A 14,608-nucleotide genomic window follows, 5' to 3' on the forward strand; every position below is an offset into this window, starting at 1 on the left:
AACTATTAAATATACAAAAAGCACCTAAGAATGATCCCATGGAAAATTTTGGTATAGTTACAATCTAGTATGAGCCGTTTGAAGACTGGTGAGGAAATTTAAAGGTCTAATCCACCAGGTACTGTGAAACAATCCCTGTGGAAGTTTAAGTGGTCACAAAAGATGTAATCTTCTTCTGTCCCCTAACAGGAAGGGAACTGAAATAGGAACCACTGGAAATATCCTGAAGGGGGAAAGAAGAGGAAAAGATCAGATATCAATATTTATTAAAATCTTTATTCATTTTCTTTTTTCAGAATTGAAACCCATAGAACACATTAGAAATTTAGATCCATATCTGTCTTGTTTGGTATCTTACCAAGTACAATCTCTGTCTGTGCAACAGCTCTGAGAGGAAATCCTTGGCAGATCATAAGAGAGGGTAGTGGCTCCCACACTTTCCATTTAAGCAAATAAATTAGCTTCTGAGTAAGTTGTTCCCAGTTTCACCCAACATTTTGTGTTTATGAGAAACACCTTAGTTCCTAAAAACCTGTGGTAGTCCAGTACCTAGCCCCTACCTTGTCACCACCCAGACTTGAGGAATTGAAGGGAAAAAAACTGGCCTTCCCCTGTAGGATGAGTCTCCCAAGGCCAGATGTGCCTGGCTCACTAGTATGTCTGGCCTGTGCTGGCACACTAGAGTTGCTCAGTAGTTATTTGCTGATGAATGGTCTTTATGTTAATTAGGGTCCACTCTCAGAGACTGAGAACCTTTCACTAAGGTTCTTTCTGAATCCTTCAGAAAGTCAGTGTTCCCCTTTGTCAAAATAAATATGTTTTTCTTGCTAGAATACATATACGACTATATACATTACATATACTTTTACTCATGTTTCCTGAAGCTCAAACTCACAGGATGAGGCATATAAGATAGCTTACTGATGATGCTGTTTTACCGTCATTGAGGTGTGGTCATTTACTGGTCAAAGAATACACGGGTGATCGAGAAGAAAGGCTGAAGAAATATGGCGGATGGGAAGGGAAGGGAAGGCAAAAGCATTTTTTTTTTTTTAGAAAAAAAAGATCAATTTCTTTGGAAGATAATGCTGGCTTCGGGTGACATTGAAAAATTGCCACGTATAGGACTCATCTTTCCCAAAATAATATGCAATTAATGTACCTGAATTCTTCCATTTCCTTCTTAAATTTCATTTGACATATTAACCCTGAGTGCAAACAGGGGGCAATGCCTTATTAATACATTCTTGAATAATACTCTGAGCAAATCAGATCCTATGAATTTGTTTTACACAGAAAATTATTTACATTTCCCCCAAACCCACAATGCAGCCTCACACTAAAGAACAGTTTTATAACAAAACCTTTATACTCAAATTTATCCATTCAAACTTTACAATAAACATGTTTTAACAAGTGGGAGGAGGGCAGGAAATGGCCATGAGTTCTGATTTCCCTAGTTTTGTAGTATTAAAATGTCTCCACATCTACCTTTGGATGTTTGGTAGGCATACCTAACTTACAGCTGATCCAAACCCTGCAACGACTTGATTGTAACAGCCTTAGATTCTAATAAATAAAGTAGGACAGTGTTACAAAACTTAAAAAAAAATTCACCTCCTTTTTTTTTTTTAAGACAGAGTCTCGCTCTGTCTCCCAGGCTGGAGTGCAGCAGCACAATCTCAGCTCACTGCAACCTTCGCCTCCTGGATTCAAGTGATTCTCCTGCCTCAGCCTCCCGAGTAGCTGGGACTACAGGCGCATGCCACCGTGCCCTGTTAATTTTTGCATTTTTAGTAGAGACGGTCTCACCATGCTAGCCAGCCAGGCTGGTCTCGAACTCCTGGCCTCAGGTGATCTGCCCGCCTCAGCCTCCCAAATGCTGGGATGACAGGCATGAGCCACGGCACCCGGCCCCCACCTCTTCTTTCAAACAGTGTTTGAAATTTTAGGGCTTTCTGAATTTTAGAGCTGTAAGTTTATGGTTGGTTTTCTCCAAGATTTGACTAAACATACTTTTCCAGCTTACTCCAATCCTTAGAACAAAAATTTATATTTTTAGTGCCATGTCATACCACTCTATTAGCTCAATTCTAACTTTATGGATTAGAGTTCTAAATTTTATAGATGAAAATTCTAAATTTATCATCAGAATGCCTTTTAAGATCACGAGTTTGAAAACAGATGGGAATAAAATGAAATGATATATTTTCTGCAAATGCTTTCAAGAAAGGATGAGACATTTTCTTTCCTGCCTGCTTTTTTCCTTAGCAGAATCTTCTGCCTTCAATGTTATGAAGTTCCCAGTTTCAGAAGACTTCTTATTCATTTCAGTGTGGCATACTAAAGGCGTCATGTATTTGAAAGACCACAAATCCATAACTTAGTTCAACTAACATTTACAGGGAGAGCAGAGCTGACATCTCTTCCTATTGTCTCCTCCCAGCTGGCTCCTGGAAGCTTGTGGGTGAGCACTAACCAAGGTATTCTCATACTGAGCTGTGAATTTCCCTGGACACACAACACTGAGTAGCCTTAAAACTGAAATCAATGCCTCCTTTGGTTACCACGAATTCTGTGTTTTGTGCTAGTCTGTCTTCTTAAATTCAATACACGCTTTTTATAACTCAGCCCATTGTTCTCTTCATCTCAAAATGTATATAAAATGTACAAAAGTTTCCTAATTTCATGCCATTTAAAAATAGTTACAGGTTATTACTCAGTTATCTTTCAATGCAAGAAAACTGGGCATAAATTCTAAAGCTGTTTTTGAGAGTGGTTGCCTAAAACTAGTTTCCAATGGCTGGCATTAAATGTATTCAACCACACTGTTTATATATTCGCCTCTGCTTGACAGAAATGCAAAGCTGGAACAGCACCTCAACAAGATGCAGGAGCAAAGCACACAGCTCTGAGTCCATAGATGAGTGGGCACATCAGGCCTGTCTTCCTTTGCCCCTGTGTTTTACTGCAACTACTTACATGTTGAGATCACTTTGCCAGAACACAAAACAAAAACTGTGTTTTACAAACCTGAAATTTGAGAGTGCTAAGAGGAGAAAGAAGCATAATACAACATCATGGGTTCAGAACTCCAAACAAGACTGAATGATAGAATTAGGATTTGACATAAATCAAAATCTTAAGGCTCTTCCTTTTAAACTCCTCAATTTCAAGGCTCAGAAGGGCTTAAAATCTTGGCCGGGCACGGTGGCTCATGCCTGTAATCCCAGCACTTTGGAAGGCTGAGGCAGGTGGATCACCTGGGGTCAGGAGTCCAAGATCAACCTGGCCAACATGGTGAAACCCGAAACCCTGTCTCCACTAAAAATATAAAAATTAGCTGGGCACGATGGCGGGCGCCTGTAATCCCAGCTACTCTGGAGGCTGAGGCAAGAGAATCGCTTGAACCTGGGAGGCGGAGGTTGCAGTGAGCCAAGATCGTGCCACTGCACTCCAGCCTGGGCAACAGAGACTTGGTCTCAAAAAAAAAAAAGAAAAAAGAAAAAAAGAAGAAGGCTTAAAATCTTTGTTTCCAATCTTCCATGGCCCCAAATCACAAGATAAGTCCAGCCACTTATCTGAGAGAGTAAGGTATACACTCTCACCTGTAGGAGTGTCCCTTTCTTATGAGAAAGGGACAAAAAGGTTGCCGATCTCTTGGGAACAGCAGCTTCAGTGACAAAAATGCCTTAAAGGCAGAGGTGGAAATTCATTTCAGAAGAGAAATGAGGATGACAGAGACCACAGGCAACCTGTTATTCAAGGTATTATTTCAGTTTGCTTTGTTAATTTGGGAAGGACTGCTTTTGGCAAAAGGGGAAAAAATTAGTCTCCACAGAGAATCATGCTTAGATTGTAATAGTATTTTCTCTAGAGACAACTTTTTGGTTAATTGGGACACAACTATGAGAATGCAGAATTTACTTAGGTGCAAAGTCATGTTTGCTTTTTATACACCTTAAGATCCTAAATACAAGGGAACTTGTTTTTCAATAGTTCAGTCATCTCCCTGATTCTGGTTCTACCATTGGGTCTCTCTCTCTTCTTCCCTCCTCTAAGATCATCAAAACAATACTACCCAATGGCTTAAAAGCCCAAACATTTTTCTGTTTTTGTCCTTCCCTCCAATTCTATCTTAAACATGTATCTCCTCTAACAGAGTGTGCTATTTTGGCTTGATGGAATGCAAGGTTTTATTTGCTGCCACTCTGTAGGACAGTAAGCATTCCAATGTAACTAGTTCTGGTAAAAAAAAAGACAAAGAGATTGCAAAGTGTTTCCACAAAATCCACGGGCGTGGAGAAAGGACTGCAAGGTTCAACTCAAAACACATGCTCCAGAGCCAATCCCAGTATTCATCTATCCAAATGTCACACCTGTTTGTCCTTTGGCATGGGAATTAAGACTGACCAACTATGATGCCCAACGCTAGAATGAGCAATTGCCGAGGAGGTGAGAAGGCGATTCAGCAGGAATGTCTCCATGCTCTGAAACTTGTGGTCTTTGCTTTAGTTTCTACTACAGAAAATACCAAAGACATCCAAGGCCACCCTGTCCCATCACCAGAACTTGCTGCTGGCCACTTCCAATCCATCTCATACCATTTGGAATTGATTGTGCTGTTTCTCTATCTTTGTAAAAAGAAGTTCACTTATTTTGTGTCTAGAATTACAAGTGTGAGAGAGGCATCCTGTCTTCCACCAGTACTGTGTCCATCCCAAACTGGTCGGTGCACTGCTTCACGGTGGCCAGGACACTCAGGAGCCGCTGGTCCACGGCGTCCAGATGAGGATCAGAGAGCACTGGGGAGATGGGGTCATGGGACATGGCAGATTTTAAGGCAGACTTTAGCATACCATTCTTTAGGTAGTTCAGTCTGTTCCAGGTAGACACCCGAATGCTGGAAGAAAACGTTATAGAACAAGGTACATAAAACCTCTCATTATCAAACAGAGTTGAAAGCCTGCTAGGCAGACAAAAGTGAAAAAATAATTAGGTAAAATCCTTTAACTAAATAATTTTTGCTTTAGAATTACCCCTACATAATGAGTAAGCCACATTACCATGTTTTGATATTGTTTCTGTGTAACTAATCAGAGATATATATACAGAGATTTACACACATGTTCACTGCAGTGCTGTTTATAACAGGAAAAATGTTGAACAATCTGAATGTCCAACGACTGGGAAATAGTTAAATTATGGTTCATCCATTGAAAGGAGTACCATGCAGCTGTTAAAAACAATTTTGAAAATTTAGTGGAATGGGAAAATGCCTATGATATGATGCTGGGTGGGGGGAAAAGGTTGGAGGAAAAACCTGTTTCACTTCAAATCTGTAGGAAAACAAAATACACATACATGGATTGGAATGAAGTACACTACAGTGTTAACAAGAGGATCCTTAGACGTTAATCCTTAAGACGTTAATGGGTACTATAAACTTCCTTCTTCCTCATGTGTTTCTGAAGTCTAAAACAATTTCTACTGGGAAAAAATTATTATTATTATTATTTTTTTGAGACAGAGTCTTGCTCTGTCGCCCAGGCTGGAGTGTAGTGGTGAGATCTCGGCTCACTGCAAGCTCTGCCTCCCGGGTTCACGCCATTCTCCTGCCTCAGCCTCCTGAGTAGCTGGGACTACAGGCACCCGCCACCACGCCCGGCTAATTTTTTTGTATTTTTTAGTAGAGACGGGGTTTCACCGTGTTAACCAGGATGGTCTCGATCTCCTGACCTCGTGATCCGCCCGCCTCGGCCTCCCAAAGTGCTGGGATTACAGGCGTGAGCCACCGCGCCTGGCGGAAAAAATTATTTTAAGGATACCTATCTGCCTTATTTCACCAACTGTTACCGTTTGAATGTCTGTCCCCTCCAAAATACATGTTGAAATTGCCATTGTAACAGTATCAAGGTAGAGTCTTTTAAGAGGTCGTTAGGCCATGAGTGCTCTGCCCTCATGGGTGGAACTAATGCTGTTATTAAAAGGCAAGTTCAAGGCCAGGAGCGGTGGCTCACACCTGTAATCCCAACACTTTGGGAGGCCGAGGTGGGCCCTCAGGTTGGGAGTTCAAGACCAGGCTGGCCAACATGGTAAAACCCCGTCTCTACTAAAAATACAAAAATTAGCTGGGCGTGGTGGCAGGTGCCTGTAATCCCAGCTACTTGGGAGGCTGAGGCACGAGAATCACTTGAACCCGGGAGGTGGAGGTTGCAGTGAGCCAAGATTGTGCCACTGCACTCCAGCCTGGGCAAAAGAGCAAGACTCCATCTCAAAAAAAAAAAAAAAAAAAAAAGGCGAGTTCAGCCCCTTGTTGCCCTCTCTCTTTGCCCTTTTGCCTTCTGCCATGTGACATGATGACACAGCAATAAGTCCCTTGTCAGATGCTGGCACCTTGATATTTAACGTTCTAGCCTCCAGAACTGTGAACCAATAAATTTCTGTTCATTATAAATTACACAGTCTGGCCAGGTATGGTGGCTCATGCCTGTAATCCCAGCACTCTGGGAGGCCCAAGGGGGCAGATCACTTGAAGTCAGGAGTTCGAGACCAGCCTAGGCAACATGGTGAAACCCCATCTCTCCTAAAAATACAAAAATTACCCGGGCATGGTGGTACATGCCTGTAATCCCAGCTACTTGGGAGGCTGAGACATGAGAATCACTTGAACCTGGGAGGCGGAGGTTGCAGTGAGCCAAGATCGCGCCACTGCACTCCAGCCTGGGCAACAGAGCGAGACTCCATCTCAAAATAAGATAAAATAAAATAAAATAAATTACCCAGTCTGTGGTATCCTGTTACAGCAGCACAAAACGAACTAAGACACCAACTATAGCATATCTTTTATTTAAAATCTGAGAAGAAAAGTTCTTAGCTCTCTGTGGGTAAAGGAGGAATTACTAGGTATGCAGAAATGTCTGATTCTGTAAAAGGCAGCCTGTTGTGCAGCAATTTAAAAGGTAAGAAAGACTGCTGCATAAAGCATGCATGGAAGGGACAAACAGGCACAGACGGAGTACAGTTATTTTTATTCTTAAATATATTACAAATGCCCAGAGCATCAGAGCTTCCTCTGTGAGACTAAGTTATTATGTTACTTCCTCTCAGATCCAAATTCACTCTTCAAAATATGCTCTGCTGGCCAGGCACGGTGGCTCATGCCTGTAATCCCAGCACTTTGGGAGGCCAAGGCGGACGGATCACCTGAGGTCAGGAGTTCGAGACCAGCCCCACCAACATGTTGAAACCCTATCTCTACTAAAAATACAAAAAATTAGCTGGGCGTGGTGGCGGGTGCCTGTAATCCCAGCTATTCAGAAGGCTGAGGCAGGAGAATCGCCTGAACCCGGGAGACAGCGGTTGCAGTGAGCCGAGATCGTGCCACTACACTCCAGCCTGGGCGACAGAGCGAGACTCCATCTCAAAAAACAAAACAAAACAAAAACAAAAACAAAATGTGCTCTGCTACGACGGATGGGATTCCTTTAAGCATCTTTCCCCTAAAGCATTCTCACTAGAGGGCGCTAGGGGGACACTGCAGGGTGAAGGGGCTCTCCAAATGCTTCTGTGGGTCAATGGTGGTGTTGGGGAGGCAGAGAGGTCATCCACTGAAGACCTGTCTAGCCACACTCCCAGAAGGTGTGGGTCCTTGGTGACCTGAAGCCTTAGCCTGGCCTGGGGATAACTCTCCCGAGGCCCTCTCAACATGGAAACCAGAGCTTTGAAGGCCATCTGCTCACCCTGGCCCCAATTCCCTCTGAAGGCCCACGTGTGTGCCTCACTTGCAGCACAGAAGGTTTCTACTGGATTCTCTCTCTCCTTCTGCATGTCATGACACCAGCTGTGGCTTGAATGTACACCCCGCCTGCACTCTGGAGAGTTGCTTCTGGCTTGCTCAGCACCTGCAAACTAGCAAACTTCTCTGCTATCTGGTGGGCTGAGCTAAACCTTCTCCACTGAAGTCCAAACTCCAGTCATTGGGAGGGGATCCCCTTCCAAGTTTGTCCTTCCTTGGGTACTCTCCCTCAGCCCTTTTATAGTCACTCCTGCTATTGGAATTTAATAATTCTTTATATTGGGTCAGGCGCAGTGGCTCACGCCTGTAATGCCAGTAGTTTGGGAGGCCGAGGCAGGCAGATCACAAGGTCAGGAGTTCTAGACCAGCCTGGCCAATATGGTGAAACCCCGTCTCTACTAAAAATACAAAAATTAACCAGATGCAGTGAGGGGCGCCTGTAATCCCAACTACTTGGGAGGCTGACGCAGGAGAATCGCTTGAACATGGGAGGTGGAGGCTGCAGTGAGCCGAGATCACGCCACTGTACTCTAGCCTGGGTGACAGAGCAAGACTCCATCTCCAAAAAAAAAAAAATTCTTTATATTAAACACCTCTGTTTAACACACTATGTCTTTGCTATCTCCTGATTGAACCAGACTGATAAAACTACTACCACAAAAACATCTTCAAAGACAAACACACAATTCTTGATTGTATATATCACTGCTTCCTATCATTAATAAAGACAATGAAGGACTGCCTGGGTAAACTGTTACTTTCTACAGAATTTTGTTGTCATTTAAAAAAAGAAAGAAGATAAAGAGACCAGTTGCTATGGCAGTCTTATGTGATATGATGTTGCTGGGAGCTGACCAGTATTAAATGGTGCTCTTGAACTTGTTTTTCTGTGTAGCCAAGCAAGGTGGATCCCAGCTAATTCTTGATGTGCGTGCTCTAAAATTACACCAGGATGGTCGGGCGCGGTGGCTGACGCCTGTAATCCTAGCACTTTGGGAGGCTGAGGCAGGCGGATCACTTGAAGTCAATAGTTCGACACCAGCCTGGCCAACATAGTGAAACCCGTCTCTACTGCAAATACAAAAATTAGCTGGGTTTGGTGGCAGGTGCCTGTAGTCCCAGCTACTCGGGAGGCTGAGGCACAAGAATTGCTTAAACCCGAGAGGCAGAGATTGCGGTGAGCTGAGATCGCACCACCACACTCCTACCTGGGTGACAGATGCAGACCCTGTCTCAAAAAAATAATAAAATAAAAAATAAAATAGTAAAATAAAATTATTTCAGGAATGATGAAAAGAAGCTTCTTAGAGCTTAGACTTTATCTCATTTTCTTGACTCATTTTTCAATTTCTCTGTTCTCTAATATAGTTTTTTTTTAAAAAACCAATTATTATTTATTTTTTATTTTTTTTGAGACAGAGTCTCACTCTGTCACCCAGAATGGAGTGCAATGGCACAATCTCGGCTCACTGCAACCTCCGCCTTCCAGGTTCAAGCAATTCTCCTGTCTCAACCTCCTAAGTAGCTGGAATACTGGTGCCTGCCACCATGCCCGGCTCATTTTTGTATTATTAATAGAGACGGGGTTTCGCCATGTTGGCCAGGCTGGTCTCGAACTCCTGACCTCAGGTGATCCACCCACCTTGGCCTCCCAAATTGCTGGGATTACAGGAGTGAGCCACTGTGCCTGGCCAAAATAAATTATTATTTATGGAAAAAGTTACTTTTGGTTTAGACAATTTCAAACTGAAATATGTAAACCCCAGGTGGTATGTGATGGGTGAGTGAGAGGACTTAAAACCACAAGGTAACCAGGTGTAGTAACCAGGCATACAGATCTTACTCCTTTTTTTTTTTTTGGCAGTGGGGTGGGGAGTGTGGGTGATTATATTCTGCTATTAAACCAAACATGTATTACTGTATACATACAATCTTCTATTCATACAAAATTTGAGATGAATTCTGAGCTTTGGGTTATCTGCCTTCACCTTTCCCTGATATCCCATTTCAGGATGTCCAGAGGTTCTAGGTTGGAAAAGTATGAAAAGCACTGCTCAGGTATCAGAAAGTTTGAGGGCCAAGAAAATGGATGTACTGTTACCTGAGCCTGGAAAAGAAGGCAATGCAGGCACATGTATTTGCTGTGCATAACTTACATGCAACACTGATAGAGAGGGGCAAGAATGCTTCTTTCATCCAGCGAGGGGTTCCCAAAGCTGAAAATTAAATTAAAACTTAGTGAATTAGGTGGAAGTACTGTTCTCTTCTTAGCATCAAAGCAATAGCAAATTCTATATGAAACTCAAATGTGATCCTAGATAATTTCACGCTCCAGCAGCTCAAATCACTTAAATTGAAAACAAGCGGGGCATGACCAATTAGACACAGGATCCCTAACAGCCTGTACTAAAATATCTGACAACAAATATACTCATTTACAAGGGACATTTTCCTGCCAAGATATCACAAGGTGCTGGAGCATAACTATGGTAAACACAGTGCGGAGTTCACAGACCAAAGGGAGAACTTGAAGACCCCTAAGCCTGCAAAGGTTTTAAGGACCAGAGAGAAATAAAAGCCATTTATATTAGATTCCCACAAACAAGCAGATGACCATTACTTGTAAAAAGAAGTCACACTTATTCTACTCCCAAATTAGCAATATCCTATTCCCTACAAGTAAGTATATGTACAGATTCAAATTGGAAAAACTGTTCACACAGGCTGAGGAAACTGATTCACAGCAGATGCAAAAATTACCTTAGCAGCAATTCAGAGTTAGAAAAGGAGAACTGATTCTGGAAAACTGTCAACCTTTCAATCTTTCCAGAGGCTCACCTTAATAGCTAGAGTCTGGTAGCCCTTAGTACAGAGTAGGTCCTCCAGTAATTCAAGGCAAAGGCAACTGCTATGGTCTGAATGTTTGTGTCCCCCTCAAATTCGTAATCCCTGGTACAACAGTCCAACAGTATTAAGAAGTAGGGCCTTTGGGAGATGATTAAGTTACAAGGGAAGAGCCCACATGAACGGGATTAGTGCCCTTATAAATGAGGCCAGAGGGAGCGTGTTTACCTCTTCTGCCATATGAGGACACATAGAAGGCACCATCTGAGGAACAGGCCCTCACCAGACACTGAATCTGCTGGCACCTTCATCTTAGAGTTCCCAGCCTCCAAAACTGTAAGCAATACATTCCTGATGCTTATGAATTACCCAGTCTAAGGGATTTGGTTATAGCGGCCCGAGTGGACAAAGCAACTATTTTGATATACACCAAATATCAAGTATCATGTGTATCACAGGATGAGTGCTATGTGCTTTGCTGTAATGGGGTAGAGGGAGAGGCAGTGTTTGCTGGTTTTTCATTTTCTGTGGCCATCACCATCTTTCACAAAGCATGAGGCGCCTGGTGTTCAGTATAAGATGGTGGCATCATTAGCAAATGCTGCCCAAGCACTCTTTGCTGAGGAGCCATGTCTTAGCTTATTTCCAACAACCAATGTTAACAGTAGTGACCTAGGGCCTGGAAAATTCTGTACTCCAAGGAAGCGTTCTATTTAGTAAATATTTATTAAATGCAACTAAAAGTGTGGCACTACACCTGTAATCCCAGCACTTTGAGAGGTCGAGGCGGGCAGAGCACTTGAGGTCAGGAGTTCAAGACCAGCCTGGCCAAAATGGCGAAACCCTGTCTCTACTAAAAATACAAAATTAGCGAGTGCCTGTAGTCCCAGCTACTCAGGAGGCTGAGGGTGGAGAATCGCTTGAACCCAGGAGACAGAAGTTGCAGTGAGCTGAGATTGTGCCACCGCACTCCAGCCTGGGCAACAGAGCAAAACTCCGTCTCAAAAAAACTTAAAAAAAAAAAAGTGTGGCACTAAACTGGCCACCACAGAGAATGCAGAATATGAAATGGACATACAATGTGCTCTCCAAATAGCTCAGGCCTAAAAAAATAAGGACATTCTATTTATTCAAAATGAATAAACTTTTTTTATTCAAGATAAAAGTAACTTGTTGTTATATATAAAATCCACACTAGGCCACAGCTCTTCTTCCCATGACAGCAAAAGTATGGACCTAGACAAACATAAAAATAGCAAAACATCCTATCAAATAAATTAATTTTTTAATTGCAGGAACCTTTGGATAGAATAAATTTAATGACAAATTCCACACTCTATTACATCTCTATTTCTCAAGCTTCTAAACACCAAATATCATAGCCAAGAAAGAACGATGTAGGTAGTAACAAATGAATGACCCTGGTTTTCCAGTTGTCTGAGAAGAGGCTCATAGAGTCTTAGACTCCTTGGAAGAACCACTTTTCCATTTTTTGAAGTACTGAGATCCCTGAGAGTGGAGAGAAGGACAGGTACCAATAGCAAAGACTCCAAGTGGAAAAAAGAAGGATATTGCCTATCCACTGCATTCTGGATATTCTCCAGGATGCTCTGGAAAATGCCCTTCTTTCATATACAGAAACCCCTCCCTGACAAGGACAGTCCTGCTGGTCTCACCTTTTGGCATTATCAAGAAGGATGAGCATACTAGCGCCTTCATCATCTTGAAAGCTCTCATAGTGATGGCGGTCAGCATTGCCAATCAGGTAATCAAAGACAGCTGTGTCAATGATGTCCAAGAGGCGCGGGCCAGAGTCATAAGGGGACGTTTTCTTCACAGCATCACAGTAGCTCTCATCATACTCCCACCTGGAGACAAGCAGCATCACAGCACTGAGTGACAACACTGTACCTGGCACTGTTACACACAAAGAGAAGACAGAGTTCCTACCTACCGGTTTGCCCCTGACTCCACAGTTCTTTTCACTCTTGGACAGAACTGCTGGCTCCTTTACAGAGTTGGCACCTGGCTAGGCACAGGGGAGAATTAAGTAATGGCTCATAGGAGCATTTACCTGGCCAATTTGCCTTCTCGGTAAGTCCTGCCCCATGGGTGACGGTGCTTCTGCAGAGGCCACACATCTGGAAGCCAAAGTGTGACAGATCCCTCCATTATGTCTCCATCAGCACAAGCTGGTTCTGTTTCTCGGCAGTAATAGCACTTCCCATAAAAACAAGTATTGTTTCCTACAGGACAGAAAGGAGCCAAATACACTTAAGGAAATAACGAAGACTCCAAATTCTCTCCCAAATAATATAGAACAGAGTAGCTAAGTAAATAAGCATGGTGAAAACAAAGACCCTGAGTTTACTATATTTCAAACATTTATTTTCCTGTATAGGTAATAAAAAAGCACACAGTGTAAAAAAAATTTAAAAAGTACAAAAGGATATACACCCAAAAGTAAGTTGCCCTTGCCTCCTGTGTCCTTTCTACCCAGTCTCACTCTCTGGTGTCAACTACCATCACCAGTATCCTTCAAATTCACTTTTTGTTTGTTTTGTTTTTGTTGTTGTTGTTGTTTTGAGACAGGGTCTGGCTTTGTCATCCAAGCTGGAGTGCAGTGGCGTGATCTCAGCTCACTGCAACCTCTGCCTCTGGGGCTCAAGCCATCCTTCCATCTCAGCCTCCTGAGTAGCTGGAACTATAGGTATATGCCTCCATGCCCAGCTAATTTTTGTATTTTCCTGGTAGAGATGGGGTTTTGCCATGTTGGCCTGGCTGGGCTCAAACTCCTGGACTCAAGTGATCTTCTTACTTCAGCCTCTCAAAATGCTGGGATTATAGGCATGAGCCACCATGTCTGGCCTCTAAACTCACTATTTTATTTTTATTTGAGACTGAGTCTTGCTCTGTCGCCCAGGCTAGAGTGCAGTGGCAAGATCTTGGCTCACTGCAACCTCCGCCTCCCAGGTTCAAGCAATTCTTCCGTCTCAGCCTCCTGAGTAGCTAGGATTACAGGCACATGCCACCATGCTTGGCTAATTTTTGTATTTGTGAGACAGGGTTTCACCATTTGGTCAGGCTGGTCTCAAACTCCTGACCTCAGGTGATCCGCCTACCTCAGCCTCCCAAAGTGCTGGGATTACAGGTGTGAGCTACCGCGCCCGGCCTGAACTCACTTTAATTAAAGGAAAGTAACATCCTCCTCTTCTTCATTAGGGCTGAGATCTTGGCCAGAGTGCCCAGGGGAGGGCAAAAGAGGTCATGTACTAGGCCAAGTGTGGCCAAGAGTTTGGTTACATAGAGGGGTAGGTATAGAGGAAGGGGGGAAGTTGAGCAAATAAGTAGACAGACTGAGTGTAACAGTAACCAGGCTTCTCACCAGTGGAGAAGAGAGTTAAACATACAGAAAGAGAGAAAGCCAGGATAAATCCTGCAGTGGTGAATTAGAATTGGAAATACTAGTTTGAATTGATGGGTGTTTTTTTTTGTTTGTTTTTTGTTTTTCTTTTATTGAGATGGAGTCTCGCTCTGTTGCCCAGGCTAGAATGCAGTGGCATGATCTTGGCTCACTGAAACCTCCGCCTCCCGGGTTCAAGCAATTCTCCTGCCTCAGCCTCCCGAGTAGCTGGGACTACAGGCGCCCACCACCATGCCAGCTAGTTTTTGTATTTTTATTAGAGATGGGGTTTCACCATATTGGACAGGCTGGTCTCAGAACTCCTGACCTCATGATCCACCCACCTCAGCCTCCCAGAGTGCTGGGATTACAGGTGTGAGCCACTGCGCCAGGCCTGAATTGATGGTTTTAATACACACAGATACAGAAAAAGATACAGATGTATCTTGTGTGTATGTATGCGCACATATACATATATATATGTGCACATATACATATATTTCCCACCTCTGTCCTTCAAGAGAACATGGAAACAATGAGACCCAGGAAGTAATGAGCACACC

At 43.1% G+C, this 14,608-nt stretch overlaps 1 protein-coding gene across 3 annotated transcripts in view; it reads right to left on the reverse strand.

Annotated features, from left to right (window-relative positions):
• Positions 1-256: 256 nt before the first annotated feature.
• FAM20B (FAM20B glycosaminoglycan xylosylkinase) overlaps positions 257-14,608 on the reverse strand; it is a 53,586-nt gene continuing 39,234 nt past the window's right edge. For all 3 annotated transcript variants that reach the window (XM_034941443.3, XM_034941439.4, XM_034941447.3), the window contains 4 exons: positions 12,717-12,888; positions 12,319-12,510; positions 9,955-10,014; positions 257-4,903 (listed from right to left, as the gene is read on the reverse strand). In XM_034941443.3, coding sequence (XP_034797334.2) covers positions 4,672-4,903; positions 9,955-10,014; positions 12,319-12,510; positions 12,717-12,888 — 656 coding nt within the window. In that variant the 3' untranslated portion in view covers positions 257-4,671. The remainder of the gene's footprint in view (positions 4,904-9,954; positions 10,015-12,318; positions 12,511-12,716; positions 12,889-14,608) is intronic.

Source organism: Pan paniscus, chromosome 1 (assembly GCF_029289425.2).
Source record: "Pan paniscus chromosome 1, NHGRI_mPanPan1-v2.0_pri, whole genome shotgun sequence".
NCBI classification, from domain to species: Eukaryota; Metazoa; Chordata; class Mammalia; order Primates; family Hominidae; genus Pan; species Pan paniscus.